The sequence below is a fragment of the Tubulanus polymorphus genome, chromosome 9 (genome assembly GCF_964204645.1).
Source record: "Tubulanus polymorphus chromosome 9, tnTubPoly1.2, whole genome shotgun sequence".
Lineage (NCBI taxonomy): Eukaryota > Metazoa > Nemertea > Palaeonemertea > Tubulaniformes > Tubulanidae > Tubulanus > Tubulanus polymorphus.
In genome coordinates this window covers 8,358,681-8,381,068 of record NC_134033.1, presented here as the reverse complement: position 1 = coordinate 8,381,068, position 22,388 = coordinate 8,358,681, and the positions used below count along the sequence as shown (strand labels likewise).

Here is a 22,388-nt window from a genome sequence, read left to right as displayed (position 1 = left end):
GGTACAAATATAATATAGAAATACTATTAGTTATTATATTATTCAACGCCCCCTGGTGGCAATATACAAAAACTAATTACCCAATGACCTAGAAACTCACCACAGTCATAGGACATGTTATAAGATACAACTTTCCAATTGATTGTGGTAACACAATATGCTTAGGTATCAATATGTGGAAAAAACTTTTTCCCACCTACGAATGAGTACTGATGACACCAAGATGGCCACCAATTGTGCCATAAATGACTGATAAAAAAATCTCGGTAATAAAACATCCCTTGCCAAAGAATACCAATCACAAATTGCACTGAGAAATGGCAAACCGGTTGGAAGCTACAGGACTCGATATTCAGGCCAAAATTGACATTTTTGGGCACAAAAAGGGTCACAGGACAGCCATCTTGAGTCCGATCGACCCTGTTTTTCCTACGCTGATGGGCCCTTGGGGGATTCAAATATATATCAAATTGCTGCCAGTCGGCCATCTTGATTTGTCAGGGCCAGTTTTTGGGCTCAAGATGTGTCTAGGGTAGATACATGTGTAACCAAAATATCAAGACATTATATTGAAGCGTCTTCAAAACTGCCCAAAATAATTGGATTCCGTCTATGGACGGACGGACGGACGACGGACGAAAAGTGAACGCAATAGCCCGCTCGGACTAAAGTCCCAAGTGGGCTAATGAATGACAAAAGTTGAAATGGAGTGATGGTTACTGAATTATGCTGTCTGAGGAAAATTTTCGATAAAATGTTTGATAATGTTCGATATTCGAAAAGTGAATAATTTTGCCATATGAAACTCTTTGACAAACCCAGCAAAAGCAAACGTACCCAAATCTTGGTTATGAGCTCTTTCATTTCCTTCAATGTACAGCAAACTGTATCCATCCCACATCTTTGTCTGACCGGTTGGGCATTTAGGTATTTCTGTAGTTTGACTGTGTCGAACTAACAAGAATCCAGATGGAATAGCACTTCCAGGTATACCAATAGGACCAATCTGACCTTTCGGCCCAGGTGTACCTAATTATAATAATAGAAAAGGCTGTTCTGAGTTTTGATGATGCAATTTAAACAAAAAATAGAATTTAGCTTTGACATTACTGGGAATGTTAACCAGTTAGGAGGAATTTTGTTAGTACACATGTTTAGACACAATACCTGGTAATCCATCGATGCCAGGAAAACCTTGGGGTCCAGACTCGCCAGGAGGTCCATCAGGTCCAGGTAGACCGGGGAGTCCAGGGTCACCTCGTTTTCCCGGTTCACCTTTTTGACCAGAGAGTCCCGGAATTCCATTTTTGCCTGGCAATCCATCTAAACCTCGGTCTCCTTTTTCACCTTGTTCACCTTTCTCAGCAATCTTAGCTTCGATAGCCCCAGGTAACCCTCGGATACCGCGGTCACCTTTAAAACCTCTTTCACCTATAATTCCAAACAAATGTTAACTGAATTTTCATTTGCTTTCTTGAAATTTTTGAAGCTTCGGTACTGATTTTATCTTAATTGAAGAAAATTTATGTAACAATTAGTGCTCTTTGGATTATTGATTGATCTGGAATAAGATTTTGAGAGAGGAACCTAAATTTTTCTTGCATTTTTCAACTAACACTGACAGTGCATGTGGCAGTAACAAATACTTCAGGTGGATCGTTTCCTGCGATTCACGCTTAGTAAAATTGAATTAAATTTGCTTTGTTTGATTCGTAAAATCAAATTGAATTTGATAATGGTAAATAACAATGAATTAAATTTATAGATCTGCCACTTCAAGATTTAATCCTAGCAATTTGAATATTAATACATCAAGAGTGTGTTACTCGATGATGACTTAAATTTCAGTGAGAGCGATGGCTTAATGATAGTTTAGAAAGTTACAATATTAGGCACGATGATTGAAAACAAGGTACCAGTGGTGTGGTCATCCGAATATCAATTTACTTGGCACACTTGGCACACAATTTACTTGCACTTTACATAAGCACAGATTTTATTTTGCTTTGAAATATCATTTATTGAATTTATAAAATGTCCATCACCCCTTTTGTTACCAGGTTGATTTTCAACACTGTACCACTCAGACCCTGATTAATTTCTCATAATTGCAGTATGAATAGGAGTCATTTTCAAATCGTTACACTTCCAAATACAAAGAGATATAGCTTTTGATATAGTGATTGAATGTTTGGTAGGGATTACAATGACCTTTCAAATGATGAAAACATTTTCAGCATAGGTAATATATATCCAATGCTCGCAAGATTGTGAGATCGGTAACAAGAGGGAAGAAAAGACATTGTGAAATGATTTCCTGTTTTATAGTAGTAGATACACAGTAGATAGGTATAGGTTCAGACTTCTTTTTTATTGTTTTTTTTTTGGGTGAAACGTTTTAGCGGTCATATTAGTTTCTTAGGTGATTACATCACCAAAGCTAAAAAAGAATGGAACTACCTTTTTGCCCTTTAGGACCGTCCACACCAGCAAGTCCAGGTAGACCTTTTTCACCAGACAAGCCATCAAATCCAGGAAGACCAGCTGAACCTTTTGCACCCTTCATTCCTGGATTTCCAGCTGCACCATCAAAACCTGCAATAATATTTTTCAATCAAATTTATATTAATCTTTTTGGTTTTTGATTTGTGAAACCATAACCTAGTACTAAGAATATGATTTGGCTATTTTATTCTATATGTTAATACTCTATGCCATTGACATAGTTCAGACTCTGAGATGAAAGGGTGTGGAAGAGCAATATTTTTAAAACCAACTATATGTACATACAGAATGTAAAAGATTAATAAATTGTCCATATGCAAAGTGGTTTTACCTTGAAAACTGCATACTGGAGCTTGTTTGGAGAAAGGGCATTGCTTATGAAAAATTATTTTAATTCTTGAGTTCTTAGTTCTATTCTATATTGTACTTTATAATTTTGTGGTCAAATAAGGCCAAATTTGTTTACGGTCCATGTTCAAAATTTGGTAGGGTACACGTAGGTAGGGAAACTATTTCATTTTGAAAAAATATTTTTCACGATATGAAAAATATTTAAATGAAATTCTTATGATATCACCAATCAGAGGTTGGCTGAATATGTGAAATAAATATATTCTCACAAGCAATGAGCATTTGGAATTTGCACGTGTACGGTACCTAGGCCAATGAAACGTTCGCAATTTTATGGCTTTAGTACCCCGTATATCCCAAAAAATATCCCAAAAACCGCCAATCACATTCGCTAGTAGAGGTCAATCAAAGTCATTGCAATTTTATATGCAAAAGCTAAGAATTTTAAGCTAAGAAAACAGTTTTTCGAAGAATTTTAACGAATTTGACCATGTCATCGATGGAAGTTTCGCGTATCTTCAATCGCATCAGTTTATATATCGTTTAGGCCAAGAACCAATGAAACAAATGCTCACATAAAAACATACGGTACATCTTAGAATTAACTTACAAAAATTGCGCATCGTTTGTGTGTTGAACGCGTCGCGTTCTTGTTTATCGTTCCAATTGAAAAGCGTTGTACATGCCATTTGAACACGTTTTAAAACCGATACAACGATGTATGGTATGCGTTTAATTTCGTTCCAAAACGCCAATCAATTTCCGTTTTAAACGTAAAAGAAACGGAACATTAACGTTAACGATGTTAATTTAATTCTAAGCTGTACCATACCACGATTTTACATAATTGGCTCAATACCAACTCAATTACCGCTAACAAAGGTTAACCAAAAATGAATTTCATTGCTCAAGAATTAAAACAAGGTGCCCATGGGCACTGTTAGATTCAGCGCAGAAGTTAGTGAATTGAAGGAGTTAATCATATCCACCATACTAGACCATACATCGGTTTAATAAGGTGCTCTATCAGCTTATACTTGACATAGAAGGAAATGCATGTTACAAAAGTACAAGGTAATTAGATTTTAAATGACAAACAGTTATTCATACAAGGAAGAGAAGGTAAATACGTAATCCATTTTAAGTAGGCCTAATAGATTTTGAAATGAAATACATATAATCATTATAAATCATAAGCCTCCTAATAAATTATAAGGTTTCGTTAAATCAAAAGCATCTCAGATGTCATATTTATATTTTTGTTGCTGAAGCTGAAATCAAATCTAGCTGTATCGGGAGATGAGAAAGTGTTCTAAGTTCCATACAAACTCGGTCAGGATTTTCAGGATTCAAAGCCAAAGCTAAAAAATTGATACCTTGTCTCTCCACTCTTTGCCGAGCTTAAAAGTTGACTCAGCTGGCCACCTATCTACCCTGTTCATTACTTTTTCAAACCATGATCGATGAAATTTTACCATATCAGACCCACCACTTATAGAAATGAACTGATTACAAAGTTTATAACGTTTTACTAGAAACTAGAAAGATTTCTTTCAACAATTTCGACATACAAATGAATTCTCTATCTATTCTCAAACTACAGTAGATCAGTTCGATATGAACAATATGTACGTTTGAGCGATATCTATTCGCAGAAGCGGACATTCATATCATTCTACTTGCAATGTAGGCCTTATGAAAAAGCGCGCGGATCACGCTTATCCTGTTACCAAGCAGTAGTGATGACCCCAGGCGTATGTATTATCAATTTTAGTTCAAATATTTTCAAACAAATCTTTTTTTTATTAACAGAAAATCCTTTATCTAAAGATTAACGGCTTCGTTGATTTTGGTGAGCTTTGGTGAGCTATTATCACAGCTCTTAGTAAATACTGCAAACTACGCCGCACATCAACATGGAATTTTCAGCACAGTACAAGAAAAATGAAAAATCCTCATCAATTTTATTTCTTCTTTTGTAGTTTTCTTATTGAAGAATTTTATATGTTGTATCAGTAATGTATAAAAAGCCTACTTGTAAATTCGACACCAAATATTGTATAAATCCGTTCATGTTGTGTTTACATTAGTAGATCAAGATGACATCACACAACATCACTAAAACTCCCCAAAAACGGCATAAAATTGCCAATTTACCCCATTTAGGCTTCATCATTAGCTTCAAAAGCAGTTGCCACTTAGCTGCCATTATTACAGCCAACTTAATGCAGCCTTAGCCTGTGAATCATTTCATACTCGAAGATAGCAGTCAACACAAATTCAACACTCCGTTTTTTACTAATAGATTCAGTTGCGCTGAATCTTATAAAAATACACAAAGTTTCTAACTCACTAGATATCATCGTAAGATGATCACACAAGGTGACCACACCTTTTTAACTTAATATCTTTCTCCACATTGGAGTGTGGCTCTTCTACCTCACTGATATGATCTTTGTGGATATTGGCTCTGAAATACTCTTTCCGTTATTGTTATCAGCTTGGAGTCATGTCCATTACCCAGGGAGGAGGACAGATTTATCATTTTTGATAGACATGGGCAGGGCCCAGATCTCACACTAATTCATACATAGGTAAGTCATTTCCCAGGCCCTAAATATATGTGATATCATTGCTTGACACAGAGTTCATTACTCTATGATTACTGCCACTTTGAACCCATTCTTAGGGCAAAATTTACTACCAAATATAACAGTTTCTAAAGTAATCAAAACTGAGTTGATACAAATAGAACACGAAAATTAATTTAAACAAGAGGCCCATGGGCCTTGAAGCATTGGTAGATTATACTGCGGTATTAAGTGGTTATAATGTTTTACATCTGCCGGCAAATCTTCTATGACGATGTTGATTGGGAGGACCGCAGGGTAAAGGTCTATTTGTCTAGTACGATTTTATTCCTGAAAATGAATTTATTTTCTGCCGAACGATTTAGCCTAGGCTATTTGTACTGTTAAACCTCATTAATGCGATTCTGTTAAAAAGACAAAACTAGTTTATTCTGATGTTTTCCATCATGTCCCAGCCAAGATATTTATATCAATCAAGATTTGGATACAAAAACCCATTTTTACGCATGAACTGTTAGGCCCCACTGAATAATGAAAACAAAAACAGAACGATTTTTCTGAATGCAATTGCAAGACCCTCTGATCTTAGAGCTCCAAGCTCTGATGCATGTACGCATGCAAAACGTCGCAGAGAGCGATGCCGGCGTTGATGTCACTGAGGCCGGCTGATGATTGTTTGTTTGTCTTTTTGTTTGTTTGGCTTTACGTACGTCGTTTGGATCTTGGTTTCCCAAGACTATTCCTATTGGATTGTTCATTTAACCTCACGACGGTACGGCCTTTGAAGTGTTGCCTGCAAACTGTTCGCAGCCAGCAGGACTCGAACCCACTTGTAACTCAGCATTGATAGTGGATTCAACAGCATCGCGCCTTATCTCACTGAGCTACCGAGGCCACTCGATTCGATTCCAAAAATACTACAGCAGTGGCAAATAACCATCGCAATATTGCAATTTACGACAAACAACGCGTAAATTCAATCACTGTTGTTTAACGCATGGAAAAGATAATAAAAGGTATTTTTTCCTGGCGCGCATTACAAAGGGAATCTCTGCCGAGTGCGTAAGACGGTGCCACCGCCTTAGGAGTGCGCAGCAGGCGGCTAGGGCGTCCTAAAAAGAAAACTTATATTAGAATATAGCCGAATCGAATTTTACAATGTCAGTCAACTGATTGATAATACAACATGGTTGTTCTCGGCGTACTTAACAATGATATTTTCCTCCAATAAACAACTCTGGTAAAATTGAATAAAATGATCTATCTTTATTGGTGATATCGTATCATGGTGGTAGCCTACCGTTTACCGTTCGATGTTTCATGTCATCATGAAATGGTTTTAACTTTAGTAAAGGCGTTCCCGCACGATCACATACGGGTTTCAGTCACGAGTAGGCTGCCATTCCACTGCTCTAGAAATACTATTCTGACGCTGCGAATTAATCCCAAATAATCCTATGGATACTGATAGTTGGAATAACAGTGATATCCAAACACTGTGATATCTATAAACCGGATGTACATAATTCATGTTTTTTTATTCAGAAGAGGCTGTTCCCCATTCTTTACTGCCAATGTCAATGCGGACATATCGCTACGCGATTGTTTAACCCGCTCTCATCTACCAGATAATGACCGAGAAAAATGCGATCGAATAACTTTTTGGACCATTAAATCAGAAATCTGGTGACGCTATGTTGTGGGGAATAATTGAAACATTTTTTTTAGTCATTTTCGGCTGTTTCTAATGTTTTACGTGAACGGAGTGACAATTTTAAGTTACTATGAAAATGAGAGGAGTCTGCGCTATTTTTTCGTACTACTATTTTCGATCCATTTGACTAGCATTGGCATGACGTCATAGACGTCAAGCAATGCTAATAAACTAAGCCTGTGTAAAAAATGCCGAATTTTAGGGATAAGTTAATGTGAAATCGAAGTTTTAAGAAATTTGGGGAATTATGAGATTTGGCGATTGTGTAGGTGATACAGGTCTTCGGCTGTAAATAGTGGTTTGATTTTTTTATTGAAAATTGTTAATAATGGGTTATCTACATTTGAATACGTATTACAAATTATAGGTCGGGATATTTTCAATCAGTTTTCATATGATAAGGCAAATTGTACTAACCTTTGCTTCGGTAATATAAAAGCAAAGGTACCGGTACTAAAGACGTTTGACAAATTGAAACAAAGTGTCACTCAGTCGGATGGAATAATAGGATATATAACTGCAATATCACAAGTAAGTGCCATATAAAACAAGGAGCCTATCGGCTTATATAGCTCCGCTGTGTGATTTGATGAAATAGAAGCTGCATACCAAGGGTGCCCCCTTTTGGCCAAATCCAAAAAGGGCTCTGTACTTAGTAGGTATTGGAACATAGAACATTCATACCAAATTTGGACTAGATCTGATTAAAACTGTAGGACTAATAGCAATTTTAAGAAATAGAAACGCCACCCCCAGGGGCACCCCGTGGTGGACGAATCCCAAAAAATTTGGAATTGATCTGATTATCAAAACTGTAGGACTAGTAGTGATTTGAAGAAAAAGTTGACAGACGCACAAACAAACGAACAAACGAACGAACGGACTGACGACGACGGCCCCCTACCCATTAGCCTACGGTCACAGCGGAGCTTAAAAAAAGTTGTAATTTTGGATTGAAAAACAAAGTTTGTAAGTATTTTGTGATGTCGCCGTGTGTGGAGCCAGCAGCCATTATCTTTTTAAACGTATCGGTGTCAAGACGTTTTTTCTCTGATTTATTGCAGAATAACCGCTCAAAACACAGATACACTATCAAAAACCCCAGGAACTGTATCCCAAGCCCATCAGCGAGTGCCTGTGCATAACTGCTTGTTACATTGACACCTGATACACATGCCATCAGAGGACGCGGAGCCGTATACGACAGCTATGCTATTATAAATTGCTAATCGGGATCGTTCTTATGAAACCTGCATACCCCTAATATCGAACATATTGTCTAAAACATTTGAATATTGGAATTATATGTTTACAAATCTTTATATTGACCGCTTGTAGCCGCCGATAAAATTCACGCTGGCCCTACATAGATCGTAGATAGCTTCCTCATTCCATCAGCATTCCCATGTAAGGGTCTTACTTTTATATCAGACTTCTGCGTCGTGTATACTTCCGCCATTTTGACCGAATAATCCGATTTACTTATCATTTCTATTTATGCCTGCCACTTCTGATATAATCATACATCCATTACTATAACAATACGTCTTCTCATGATATTCAATGCAATATATTATTTCGACATTCAAATAGGGCTCATTATATAATCACAGGAAGACATTCTACATCTTTGTCAATAATATTTTGCCTAAAAGCTTGTATGTGTACACACAGACCTGTGACGTTTTGCACATCGATTTACTGTTGTCCTTTGTAAAATGACGCTGAATAGTTAACATTGTTTAGGTTTCATAATGGTGACGTTTTGCAAGGCGACAAAAAAGACACACATTCATAAAAATAGTTACGTAAGTGGCCCTAGTTGTAAGTACCTGTGTACAAATAGAATATGATAGAAGATGATTTAAACAGTCACTTCCATCAGTTGTTTACTGTTTGTAGATAGTCTCAGTCAACTAACAAGCCACAATATAAAATAACTGACCCAATTTTTTCATTTTTCAATTTCCTTCATGAAAATTTACTACTATAAAAGACCCTGGAAAATTGTATTCCATGTACCTTTATGCCCACAATCAGAGATTTTCTGTTCATTACCTGGTAATCCAGCAGCGCCTGCTGGCCCTTTAATTCCAGGCAAACCGGGAAGACCTGGTGATCCTCGTTCACCCTTTGATCCAGCAAGTCCTTGATCCCCAGGCAAACCTGGCAGTCCAGGAATTCCAGGCAAGCCTAAATATACAAAAGTGTTGAATCATAGGTAATAAGGCACAATAAATGATCAACATTGACAAATGAAAAGAAAATTCACCTCTGTTTCCAATTAAACCAGGTTCACCCATTTCTCCTTTTGGTCCAGCAGCTACTGTTCTTCCTGAAGCTCCCTTCTCACCGGGACGTCCATCCAAACCAGGACGTCCTGGTTCTCCTTTTGGTCCGTTTAGACCATCCAGTCCCTTCTTGCCGTTGAGACCAACTTCTCCCTTGTCTCCTTTTGGCCCATATCCTGGTAAACCACCCACACCAGTCTGTCCAGGTTCACCCTTGAAACCACGTGGTCCGGGCTCACCAGGATAGCCATCTCTTCCATGTACACCACCAATGCCTTTAGCTCCTGTATTCAAAGATAATAGACTCCATAATATGTGTTTCATTTTCATATATAATTTTTGAAATAAACATACCTTTCGCTCCTGGTAAGCCTGAAATTCCAGGGTCACCCTTGGTACCTTTCACGCCTGGATTACCAACAGGACCCTGTGGCCCAGCTTCTCCTTTCATTCCAAGTGGACCTGGAAGTCCACTCAAACCTCTTGCTCCTGTGATACCTTTTTCACCTTCCATACCAGGCAAACCTCTAGGACCATCCGGGCAATCAACAGGGCTGTCACCATCTAGACCTCGTGGCCCGACTGGACCTCTGTTGCCTTTCATACCAGGGCCCCCAGGTAAACCGGATAAACCTTGTGCACCTGGAATAAAGTAGTCAGAGCTTCCTTTAAAGAAACCAGAAAACTGTAGAGCCTGTCATTGATTTAGATCTTTCTGAAACTAGGGGCCCAGGGACACCATGCCAACTTGGGAAGTGGTTAGAAATGCAGAAACCATATGACAACTTAAATATTTAACATCGCTGGTGAACATACCAGAATAATGGACCATTCCATTTTGCATTCAAAAATGGACAAGAGCCCAAAGGGGCACTATGGCTAGCCTGTCAGCTGTTCTGTCAGCTGTTGGCAAAATCTTTTCCCTTTGTCTTATTGATTTGAATGAGGAATATAATTGAATTTTGTGAAATTTTCTCAATAAAACAAAATTTAATTTGATGTTTTTAAAATTTGTTCAATAATGTAAAATTGAATTGGATTTGATATTTTTTTGCAGAATGGAATTTGCATTTTGAGCACATGGCTAATTAGCATATCAAGGTCATCCATCCGATTTGAGAAAAAGGTATATTTTCCGAACTTTGCATAATTGTCAATGATATTATCAGTAGTGCAAATAGAAATATTCCTCCCAAAAAGCCGAATCAACTAAAAACTATAAATTCTAATGAGGCCCTTTTTCAAAATTCAGTTTCATAGGGTTTGGAGAATGGAGAATACTCTAATGAATGATTTGTATGAATATATGCTCAGTTGCGCTGTCAAAGAGCCTTTGCTCTGGAAACCATGTCATTTAAATTTGCTCCATTTGTATAGTAATAGGCTCAGCCTACAGCTGGCCTACAGCTTGCCTGAAAATGAATGCTAAACATGGAATATCATATCAGTTGATAGCTAAAATGTGCATTTTTAGAAACCAAGATGGCTGCCAATCAGCCATCTTGAATCCGATTACCACCAATATCAATCTCATTTGAGATTCTTTGATCATACACAATATACTTGAATTTGAAGACGATTGGTCAAAATTTGTGGTCTATAGAATGTTCACAAGAACCCTGACACATAAACAGCAGACCACCCTATGGCCTAGTGGTACAGCATAAGCACAAATGGCCTCCGGCCAAGGGCTAAGAATACCAATTACCTTAAAATTCACCATAATGATAGACCATGTTATGAGCTTGGTTTGAAATGCTCAACAATCTGTTTTCCTGAACATAGGTATACCCATTACAAATTTCAATGAACAAGATCGGCCCATGGGCCTTGAAGCATTGGTAGATAATAGTGTGTATTAAGTAGTTTAATGCTTTACATCTGCCGAAAATTGTTCTATGACGATGTTGATTGGGAGGACCACAAACTAAGAATTGAATGAATTTCATTTTTCTGCCAAACAATTTAGCCTACCCTATTTGTATTGTTAAGCCTCATTAATGCGATTCGGTTAAACATGAAACTAGTTTATTCTGATGTTTTCCATCATGTCCCAGCCAAGAGATTTATATCAATCAAGATTCGTATACAAAAACACATTTAAATACAACAAATTTCGCCTACACAAGATTCGTATTTAACGTACAACTGTAAGGGTAATCTCAACTGACTGTGGTGTTTCTTGCATGAACTGTTCGGCCCTATTGCTGAACAATGAAAACAAAAACAGAACTGTTGCATAATAGGTAGATCAACCGGAAAAATGTACGAACAGAGAGCGATGCCGGCGTTGATGGACCACTGAGGCAGGCTGATGATTGCTTGTTTGTCTTATTGTTTGTTTACGTCGTTCAGACCTTGGTCTTTAACCCTATTGGATTGTCCATTTAACCACACGACGGGACGGCCTTTGAAGTGTTGCCCGCACACTGTAAGCAGCTTGCAGGACTCGAACCCACTTGTCACTCAGCACCGATAGTGGATGCAAGCATGATGTTTCGTGTCTTCATCAAATGGATCACATAACTTTCCTATACGGGGTTCAGTCATGAGTAGGCCAACCGTTCCACTAGAAATATATATTCTGCCGCTGAGAATTAATCCCAATTAATCTCATTGCTTCTGATAGGATGAATAACAGTGATATTTAAAAACTATGATATTCCTATACCGGGGTTACATAGATTTATGTTTTTCTATTCATTCCCCATTCTTTACTGCCAATGTAAATACGGACATATCACTATGCAATTGCTCAACCCCCTCTCATCTACCACATAATTATCGAGAAAAATGTGACAGAATACTTTGGGCCAATTAATCAGGAATCTACCGACGCTATCTTGTTGGGAATAATCAGGTATGTAAAGGTCAGAAACTGACGACCTGCGCGAACCAGTTACGCGATCGCGTAATGATCAGTTGCGCGAGTTGTTACTTCGCGCAGCTAGGATATTCTCATGATAGGTTGCGCGAGGTAATTAGACCCGGTACTTCCCGCAGCTGATAGTAGATCAGTTGCGCGAGGTTATTAGATTCGTACTATCAAAGACTTCTGTTGCGGGCACGTGGATTTTATTTTACCTCTACTTAGTGCGATGATTTTTCGGGCGAGCGGGATTTCAAGTGACAATTTTTTTCAAAGGATTTCCCGGCAATGACAAACAGACACAAAAACGAAGCCACAAATGTAAGTACATGTAATCAGGACAGAAGCAAACTAAGAGGATTAAAAAAGCAAAACAAACTAGGGGTAATTACCTATGACAAGAGTTGAATACATGTAACGTGAGTGACAATAAACGAGTATAAATTGCTTGTGTTTGGAATTGCTAGCGTATATATGCGAGATATCTACAAACAGTTTAGCAGAGAATATTAAATATACGTATACTGATCGAGAGAAAAGACGAGTTTTAAATAACAATTTTGTTAATGACTGCATAGACGTCAACCAATGCTAAAAATGGCAAACCATAAGGAAACTACAGGTCTCAAAATTCAGGCCAAAAATGACCTTTTTGGGTACAACATGGTCAAATGATAGCCATCTTGTGAACAAGTGACCCAATTTTTCTCATGCTGATGGGCCCAGGGGGGGATACAATACATATAAGTAGTATCGAGATAATTGAGAATCTTCAAAATCTCCCTTAAAAACTTCAACAAGAAACGAAATTCTTAATATGAACTGTCCTTAATTTACATGATAGTGTATGTTTAATCCAGTATCAAAATTAAACGTCAGTAAATATACTCTGGACAAGGTTCACTGTGCCACTGCTGACCCAAATTGCCATTCACTGCCTTTGTTATGCCAAATTCACTACCAATTGCAGCAACCTTTTAAGAAATGAGCTTATTTACGAGCTAGTAACCAAATGTGACATTAATGTCATCTTGATTAGATGGAGTACAGATTTTACAGTAGAACTCACTTAATTCCAATCACCTGTGACTGGAAACGTTTGTCAGAATTAAATTAAATCTGAATTATGTGCTCTCATTCGACTTGGAATGACCTAGCAATTTCGGTCCGAAATCAGTGAAAATCTGAATAAAACCGATCCGAATTAAGCAAGTAATACTTTACCATTAAAAATATAAGGGCAAATGGGAAAAAATAAAATATGACTGCAGAAAAAATGAATTCGAATACATTGGATTGAATTCAAATGATGGGCGAAAACTGGCTTTTGCAGATGATTAGATCGAAAATAAGGACGGAAACTATCAAGAAAAAAAGAAATACCTATTTTCAGCATGAAGTTTATTGGCAGAATTTCAGAGGATCCGTGCTCCAAGTAATCAATAAAGCCTAACATGTCTCCCATTGATTAAATCAAGAAGTTTTAAAGAAAATCTGTCTACTGACGCGATTATATAGTAAACCCTTGTGTCAGAATGCTCTCTGTACTGATGTCAAATTCATTGTTACTGTTTGTATAAATATGTGGTCAAGAATAAATCTGTGTGCATTTTATATCAAATGCTAGTCGTCTTGGGTTGGTCGTTGACGAGTTCCCAATTCTTCACTGGCCTGTACATTCTACAACAGGCCCCGGTTCAGACATTAGCAACGTAAGAACGTGCTACCATCACGAAAATCTCGTGCCCTTTTTTTTACATTTTAACAATCTAACAATTTCAATATTCAACGCCCCCTGGTGACCATATACAAAGACCAATGACCTTGAAACTCACCACATTCATAGAACATGTTATATGCTACAACTTTCCAATTCATTGTAGTATCAAAATATGCTTAGGTATCAATATAATGTCGAAAATATAATGTCGAGAATTGTTTCTTAACAAAGTTCCAGTCATTTGGCAAACAATCGATAACACAATCAGAAAATCTCCATCAATTCATTCATTCACCAGGCTCTACAAAAAACAGCTCATCAATAGATATTGAATATTTATCCCGTCCCCCTAAAATATTCTATCATGGTATGTTTATGGTGTATAATAGTTATTGTAGTATTACCATTGTATGTTGTATATTGTTTTGAAAATAGCTTACCATAGATAAGCCTTATAATATTGACATTTGTATCATTGTCATCATCCATTTCATAGTCACCGGGGCTCGTCCACTCTGTTCAGAGCCACAGCCTTCAGGCTCTGGACGAGTCCTTCATAGTTCATTGTGGTATTTTGTACGATAAATTATTATATTAAACTATGTTCTATGAAAATAAAATCAATCAATCAATCAATCAAAACCCTTTTCCCACCTACGAATGTGTACTGATGATACCAAGATGGCCGCCAATTGCGTCATAATTGGCTGATCAAAAATTCCTGTCTCAGGTATAAAACATCCCTTTCCAAAGAATACCCATCAACAATTGCAATGAGAAATGGCAAACCAGTAGGAAGCTACAGGACTCAGAATTCTACCAAAATTGACATTTTTGGGCACTAAAAAGGTCGTAGGATGGTCATCTTGAGTCCAATCCACCCAATTTTTGTGATGCTGATGGGTGTTTGGGGGATTAAAATATATACGAAACATCAAGGTAATTGATCAAAGTGTCTTCAAAATTTGGCTTGAAAGCACTTAGCACCAGGACATAAATTGCTAGGAAATTGCAGCAAAAAGCAGATTTTCTAAATTCCAGAATGCCGTTTTTATTTCAAAATGCCCTTTGTGTAAGTTGTACTACCTTGACATTGTCCCTGGGTCAGCCCCTGGACAGCCATCTTGATTCTGATGGGGCCGGTTTTGGGGCTGAGGATGTGTCTAGGTTTGGAGTGATGATGTCCTTTATATATTTGCAAATGAGTTTGCAAATAACATACAGTAGTGGACAAGCAAGAAAAAATACCTCAGATCGATTTGTTTTTCTGACTAATAAATGCTGAATGAAATTGGATTAGCCTTGCTTTGAACTTCTTGATCAAAAAAGATGTCAAATAAACGAAGAAAAGTTACAATGACTGCAGATGAAGTGGAACGATGTATATTTAATGACGAAGATAGTGAGGACGAGAATGTAGACTTGGGTGAGTCCAAAGGAAATTCAGAATTCAAAATTATGATTCAAATGATGCGGATTCATCTGATCATGAAATGGACCATTGATGAATGTGATTCTGTTGGCATGGAAACAGCTCTCAAAATGATGCCAACTTCGAATCAGATTTGCCTGGTGATAGGCCTAATTCTGATCATTCCGATGAAAGCTGAAACTGAAATTTAAGAGGAAGACTGTGGGCAGGTGGCTATGGACACGATTTGCCTATGGATATAGGCCTTATGATTCTGGTGAATCAGTGAATGATTTCTATAACACTTTGTACATCCTAATGGAAAAACCAGCTGTTGACTTTTCGGTGGCATTTTCACCCTGAACCCCACTAGATGAATGCTGTTTGGCTCTCAGGTTACTTATTTTGACTTAAGAATGTTCAAAATGGCAAATATAGGGGTTCCCATGCTTTGATAATTGGAATCAAAATTATCAAACAGCATTTTGTAACAACTGGTTTTTTGCACCAAAATGCACTGATATCCCGCCTGAACAAAAATGCATAAATGTTATTATAAATTGTTATGAATTAATAATAAATTAATAAATGTCGTAAATCATTATCATAAATGTGTTTTCAGATTTTTCCCGGTATTTTCACTTCATGAAATTATTGCAAACATCCATAGTTTAGCAGATTAGTTGGTTTAATGGACCTAGTAATTTTTTTCTTGCAATAAATGATGTTTATACGCAATTTTTTGTCCTCTTTTTCATTCACGGTGGCCATATTGGATCACATGACCAAAAATTAGGTCATCCAAAGTATCTTTTCATGAATAGGTAGCCATGGATGATATACACCCCATATGGTACAATAACTGTATCTGATACATTTCTGATTCCTAGTACTCAAAGGGTTAAAACATCTACAAACAATATTTTCAAGGTGTCTGTTCACATTGTATTTGACTTTGTAAATGAATAATTTCAACAACTTGCGGATAAACTTTAATATTTCTAAAACGATTACGAACAACTATCATCAGCATTCTGTGTGATACAATGATGTAAGCTTTTAAAGCCAAAATCCTGGAACGTTTTCGTTCCGGGAACACATTTCGCAGAGACCACGGTGTGTGCTTTGCACAACAGGTTACATACACAACCTATTTCCAGACATTGTCATAATAGCTAAATATCCAAATATCAAGACTATTCCTTGAAGCTTCTTCCAGACTTCCCAAAATAACAGGATTCTGTTAACACGTTCGCTGCTGCTAACGAGATAAATCGTCATGGTGGGTGCACCGCAGTTTGCCATGACTATTTGTGATTTAAGTGCCAAGTGGGTTGAAAAAGCAACTTTGTAGTAGTCCAGGGACAGTAATACCAGACCATCTGCCAATTTCAATATTCAATGCCCCCCTTGAATTTTTTCACACAGGCTTCAGAACACAAGAAGCAGAACATAATAGAAGTGAAGCAGCAAAAATGTTAAATCATCACCTTTCATGCCAGGAACACCGTTTTGTCCAGGAATTCCACTATTGCCCTTCAAACCAGCATTTCCCTACAAGAAATAAGAAAAAACCTATCGAACTGCATTAGTTTCCTATAGGCCAGTATGGTAATCTAAAGTGCAAACAATGAAAAAATAATTATTTTCTTGTTCAATTCAATCTAGCTTTATAAGGTAACAAGAGCCCGATAACTACGGCCAGCCCGTCAGCTTTTCATAAAACGGCAAATGATGCTTTCGGTGGGTTTTGTCAAAATACACTCCCAGCTCACTAAGAGTCAATACCAACAGGGACCTGAAACAAAAAGTTTTTGACCCCAGTGTATCCTAGGTACTATATATAAAAAGCCTTTTATATATAAGTCTTTTTATATACAGTACTTAGGATACACTGGGGTCAAAAACTTTTTGCATCAGGCCCCTGTGTCAATACCAATAATTTACACAGTACAATCGTGTTTCCCCAAGTAGCACATACAGGGAGCTGGCAGGAACAGATACCGCGGATCAATCTTTCCCTTGGTCTTATTGATCTGAATGCGGAATAGAATTGAATTGGATTTTCTAAAATTTGCTCAATAAAACAAATTGAATTGGATATATTTTTTGCAGAATAAAATTTGATTGCATTTACAGTTTGAGCGCATAGCTAGAGCATATCAAGTTCATCCATGTGAAGTGAGAATAAGCTATTTTTCCTGGACTTGGCATAATTGTCAATGATATTTTCGGTAGTGCAAATAAAAATATTCCTCCCAAAAACCAAATCAACTTAGAAATTCACAGAAATCAATCTTGAAATACAATTCACAATCTTAAAATAAAACCTGGAAGTAGACGATACCGCGGGTAAATGTGAACACCTACTGATTTCTACGGCTCAGCCAATCATAGAGGAGTCTTTGCTTTCTGATAAGCAAAACCAATAATTTTGCATTCAAATTTCCTCAATAGGATTTGGAGCATGGATAATGCTTTAATGAAAGATTTGTATGATTATATGCACAGTCAAAGGGCCTAATTAGCTCTGGAAACCATGTCATTTAAATTCGATCCATTTGTATAGTACCTTTTTCTATCTTTAAATGAGGACTGATGACACTAAGATGGTTGCCGATTGTGTCATGCTCGACTGATCAAATAGTATGTCTGATATATTTAAGAGCCCTTGTCAGAATATAACTGACAAGAACTTCAAGGAAAAACGGAAATCATTTGGAACGTACAGGTCTCAGAATTCAGGGCAAACATGACCTTTTTGGGCATGAGAAAGGTCACACGACGGCCATCTTGTGTCCAATCAACCCAATTTTTCTAATGCTAATGCATCATGGGGGATATAAACATATGTTAAAAATCAAGATAATTGATCAAAGCTTTTTTCAAAATATCCCTTCAGAACTTCATACATGTGTAAAATGTGCAGATTCTGTTGAACAGCAATGGCTGCCAGTCAGCCATCTTGATTCTGACCGGGCCAGCTTTCGTATAGACGATGTATCTAGGGTAGATACATGCATAAACCAAAGATCAAGACAATCCATTGAAGCATCTTCAAAACTTCTCAAAATAACTGGATTTTGTCTGAACTGACAACTGACAAAAGTGAATTCCCTGCTGGGACTAAAGATTTATTAGGTTTTCTGTTACATCACAGAAAACCCTATTGAGATTCGCGTGTTTCTTCTTATTATTATTTTATGTCACACTATTTTCACTAAAACAACTAAGGCTTTGTTACCTTGCCACTGTTGTCGATACAATCCATATGATATCGTTCAGCTCACTGAGATCTACAAATACTTCGCGTGTTTTCTCACGAATCATCGTTACAACAGCACTGTAGGGCCGTAAACATCGAAAATCTAGCCCCATTCAATGGGGCGACATGTTTTTCGAGTCGTCATCCCGAAATCAACCCGCAGGCCGATTGTCACTTCGATTATCAATTCAAGTATAAATGAACTAATTTATTGCCGCAAACTTCACATTCAGCCGCGGTCTTCAAACAGTAATTATAACAGTAGCCCATTTTCCTCATCAAGTTGTGGTAGCCAGTATTTTCATTGCAGCTATTAGCTCAACTTGCTTCATGGTTGTATTGTGCTGCCCTCTGAGGAACACCTGATATCAGCTGACCAGATCAGTTTTGCCTGGTCATTGTGAGAATCAGGTTGATGTAATAAACTTCATGATCATATGGTTCATGCTCGTTTTGTTATTTAATATTCAGGTTGTTGTCCCGGATGGTGAGCAGTCAACTGTGAGGATTTTGTCGCTGTTTCTTCAAGCCAGTCGTCGAGGCCTCTTTAATCAGTAACCCGCACATGCTTTTTTTTGCGGTTACAACATTGGGGCCCAACGTGGGGCTTATCATATTACTGATACACTGGAAATTTACTACTTTAGATTTTAAAAGCACCTTTGAGCCGTAAACATCGACGAATCGACGTGTGTCACTACATCGTCATTCAGTGGATCAGCTGCGAGTTTCTCCTCATCATGAGAATCAAATCAAATCGAGTACAAATTAATTTATTATTACCAGTGATTTGGCTGCGGGTTTCAAGGAGTTAGTTTAACAATACCTATTTTTCTTTACCAAATTAACCGTGTATATACTAAGATAAATCTTTAGTGTTCCGGAGAGTCGTAGGCCTAAACTAAACACGCTGAAGAGATATAGCGGAGAAAAGTTGTTATGTCGACGAGGTATCAAAATAAAAGAATATATTACTTTATTCGGCCGCCGGCTTCAACCTCTATTTATCAATACCATCAATACTCTATATTTCCTACAGTACATACCGATCATTGTCAAATGCACAATGTTTTTACTAAATACAAGTATATAACACACTCCTATCCGTATGCTGGACTCACACTTGACATTCGGAGTAAGCGTTCGCTGTGGGGGAAAGGAGATCGTTTGCTGGGTCGCTTGAAGTGTTTATCGAGTTTTCCGCGACCTTAAGGCTTTAGGCCTACCGGTACTGACCTTTACTGTCTCAAACAAACACAGTATAAATGTTGCGGTTATTAACGGACTCATTGGATTGAACTTCAAAACAAAATTTACGATATTTAGGAGGGTTGTTATTCAATAGGCCTACGACAAACCTGTCCGGATGTTAGGCCTACGCATATACATAGGCCTACGTAGACTAGTAGCCTCTACTAGGTTAAAGCTAAATTCACTGTAAAGGAGGAATCAGATTTATTAAAATGCATGTTAATTAGTGATTTACTGGTTCTGACTCGCAACGATCAATCACAATTATCTATTTTATTGGCAAAAATGAAGATTTCTTTTTGAAAATTTCGTCTGAGCAGACAGCTTTATAAGCCAGACTTTTCATTTGAGTTTTTCATCATAAATGAAAGTGGTATTTCATTAATTCCTAATGAGTTAAGGCGGGCGTAGGTTGGCTTTGCGACGGCATGTAACTCACTGCGACGCCATTCACTGCGACCACCAGCGACGATTGTGTCGCAACGACTCATCGACCTACGCTCCCTTTTGGACGGGTTGCGACTGTCAGCAACGCCAGTCACAAGGAGTCGCACGTGTTCTTATTTCTGTCGACTGTCACAACCGACCTATGCGCTCTTGCGACTAGCAGAAGCTACTCGCACACAATTGTATGGCAACCGACTTGCGCCGAAACTTGCGATGCAACGCGAGGATTGCATCGCGTCACAAGGCCGACCTACGTCCGGTTTTAAGTTACCGCGGAGCCCCAGAAATATCTTTTTATTCGTTCAAAAGACCTTTCGCTTGAAAATTCTTTCATCGGAACAAAATTTATTTCGTTCCAACCAATAATATGCTTTTCGATTGAACCAATTTGAAAAATTGTAAGAACAAAGTTGAACAAACTTTTCTTTTTCCAAACGAAAGGTTTTTCGTTCGAAAACAGAATTGTTTTAATTTGAACAGAATTTTCTTGTCAGAACATTAAGTTTTTCGTTCGAACAAGTATATTGTAAAAAGTTTTTTCTCCGAACCAAAAGTATTAAGTATTTCGTTCAATCGAACAGAATTGTTTTCATTCTAACATTCGTTCGAAAAAATTGTTTTCGCTCAACCAAATTTTTCAAACAAGTTTTCATTTCAACAATAACATAGCTTTTCATTCGAACATATTTTTTTGTCAGAATGAAGAAAGTTTTGGTTCAAACAAAAAGCGTATTGTTCAACCAAACTAAATTCACTCGAACAAGATTTTCTTGTCGGAACGTTAAGTTTTTTGGTCGAACTGCGTGTTAAGTTCGTTTTGGACATTTACTCGGTCTGGTATATTTTGGATTACTGTGTATGTCATTTGTCAGGACATTAAACAGAAGACGACTTAGGATACTATCTTGGGCGACCTATCATTGATACTGTTTCCTAATAGCCTGTTTAGTTAGTAATGGCTGATGTTGTGCCTTATCAAATGCTTTGTCGAAATCCACCGTTGAACAGGATTCTAAGACTGTGCAGAAAACCCGTTATCGCTGCTTTGCAGCTATATTTTTTAAAAATTCTCCTAACCCACTGAGCACCGCAGGGCATTATTAGTGGGTTCGATGTTTCTTTTTTTCCAATGGGGGAGAGACCAGAGGAGAACATTCGACCAAGAAACCCTGTCACCACCAGAGTTTGAACCCATAAACCCTGGATTGACTAGACTAGTGACCAGCGGCTTAAACCACTTGGCCACTGCCCCTCTCAACTAAGGTCCAAAGTGGGTTATAACTCAGCATCTCCCCTCATCATCTTTAACATGTGAAATGGTCTATTAGAGGTAACCTCTTACCTTTTTGCCATCCATACCAGGAAATCCAGGCAGACCATCGGCTCCTTTAGGACCAGCAGGACCATCTCTGCCGACAAGCCCGGGGTTACCCTTTCCACCTTTCATACCACGAGGCCCTTCTCGACCCAAACCTGGGTCACCGCGATCTCCTTTTTCTCCAGGAATTCCAGGTAAGCCTTCTGCACCTCTTTCACCTTGTCTTCCTGTTAATCCGATCTCGCCTTTGTCACCTTTCTCGGCAAATGTTGCTTTTCCGGATTCACCTTTTTCTCCATTCAATCCAGGGAATCCGCTAACACCTTTGTCACCTAGAAAATAGGAAAACATGATTTGAAAATTATCATGATCCTTAAATACATTAAATTTTCACAATTTTCATAAAACATGATATGAATTATTGGATAGCAAACCTTTTGGTCCATCAGCACCAGGTAGACCAGGAAGTCCTGCTGGTCCAGGGTCTCCCGAAGGTCCTGAGATTCCAGGGTTTCCATCCTTGCCATTTTTACCATCCATACCTGGGAAGCCCATCATACCCATAGCACCCTTTGGTCCTAAAATAGAAATTTAGGCAATTCATAGAAATGCATCTGTCTTAGTGTCAGAAGCCAAATACATAACTTTAATAAGA

General features: G+C 37.8%; 1 protein-coding gene across 1 annotated transcript in view; it reads right to left on the bottom strand.

The window, feature by feature from the left end:
• Window positions 1-22,388, bottom strand: part of LOC141911320 (uncharacterized) — a 72,686-nt gene that overhangs the window by 6,620 nt on the left and 43,678 nt on the right. Inside the window, 9 exon segments of the mRNA XM_074802319.1 lie at window positions 838-1,029; window positions 1,168-1,431; window positions 2,461-2,595; window positions 9,220-9,354; window positions 9,434-9,736; window positions 9,807-10,094; window positions 16,943-17,006; window positions 21,758-22,065; window positions 22,168-22,311. Coding sequence (XP_074658420.1) covers window positions 838-1,029; window positions 1,168-1,431; window positions 2,461-2,595; window positions 9,220-9,354; window positions 9,434-9,736; window positions 9,807-10,094; window positions 16,943-17,006; window positions 21,758-22,065; window positions 22,168-22,311 — 1,833 coding nt within the window.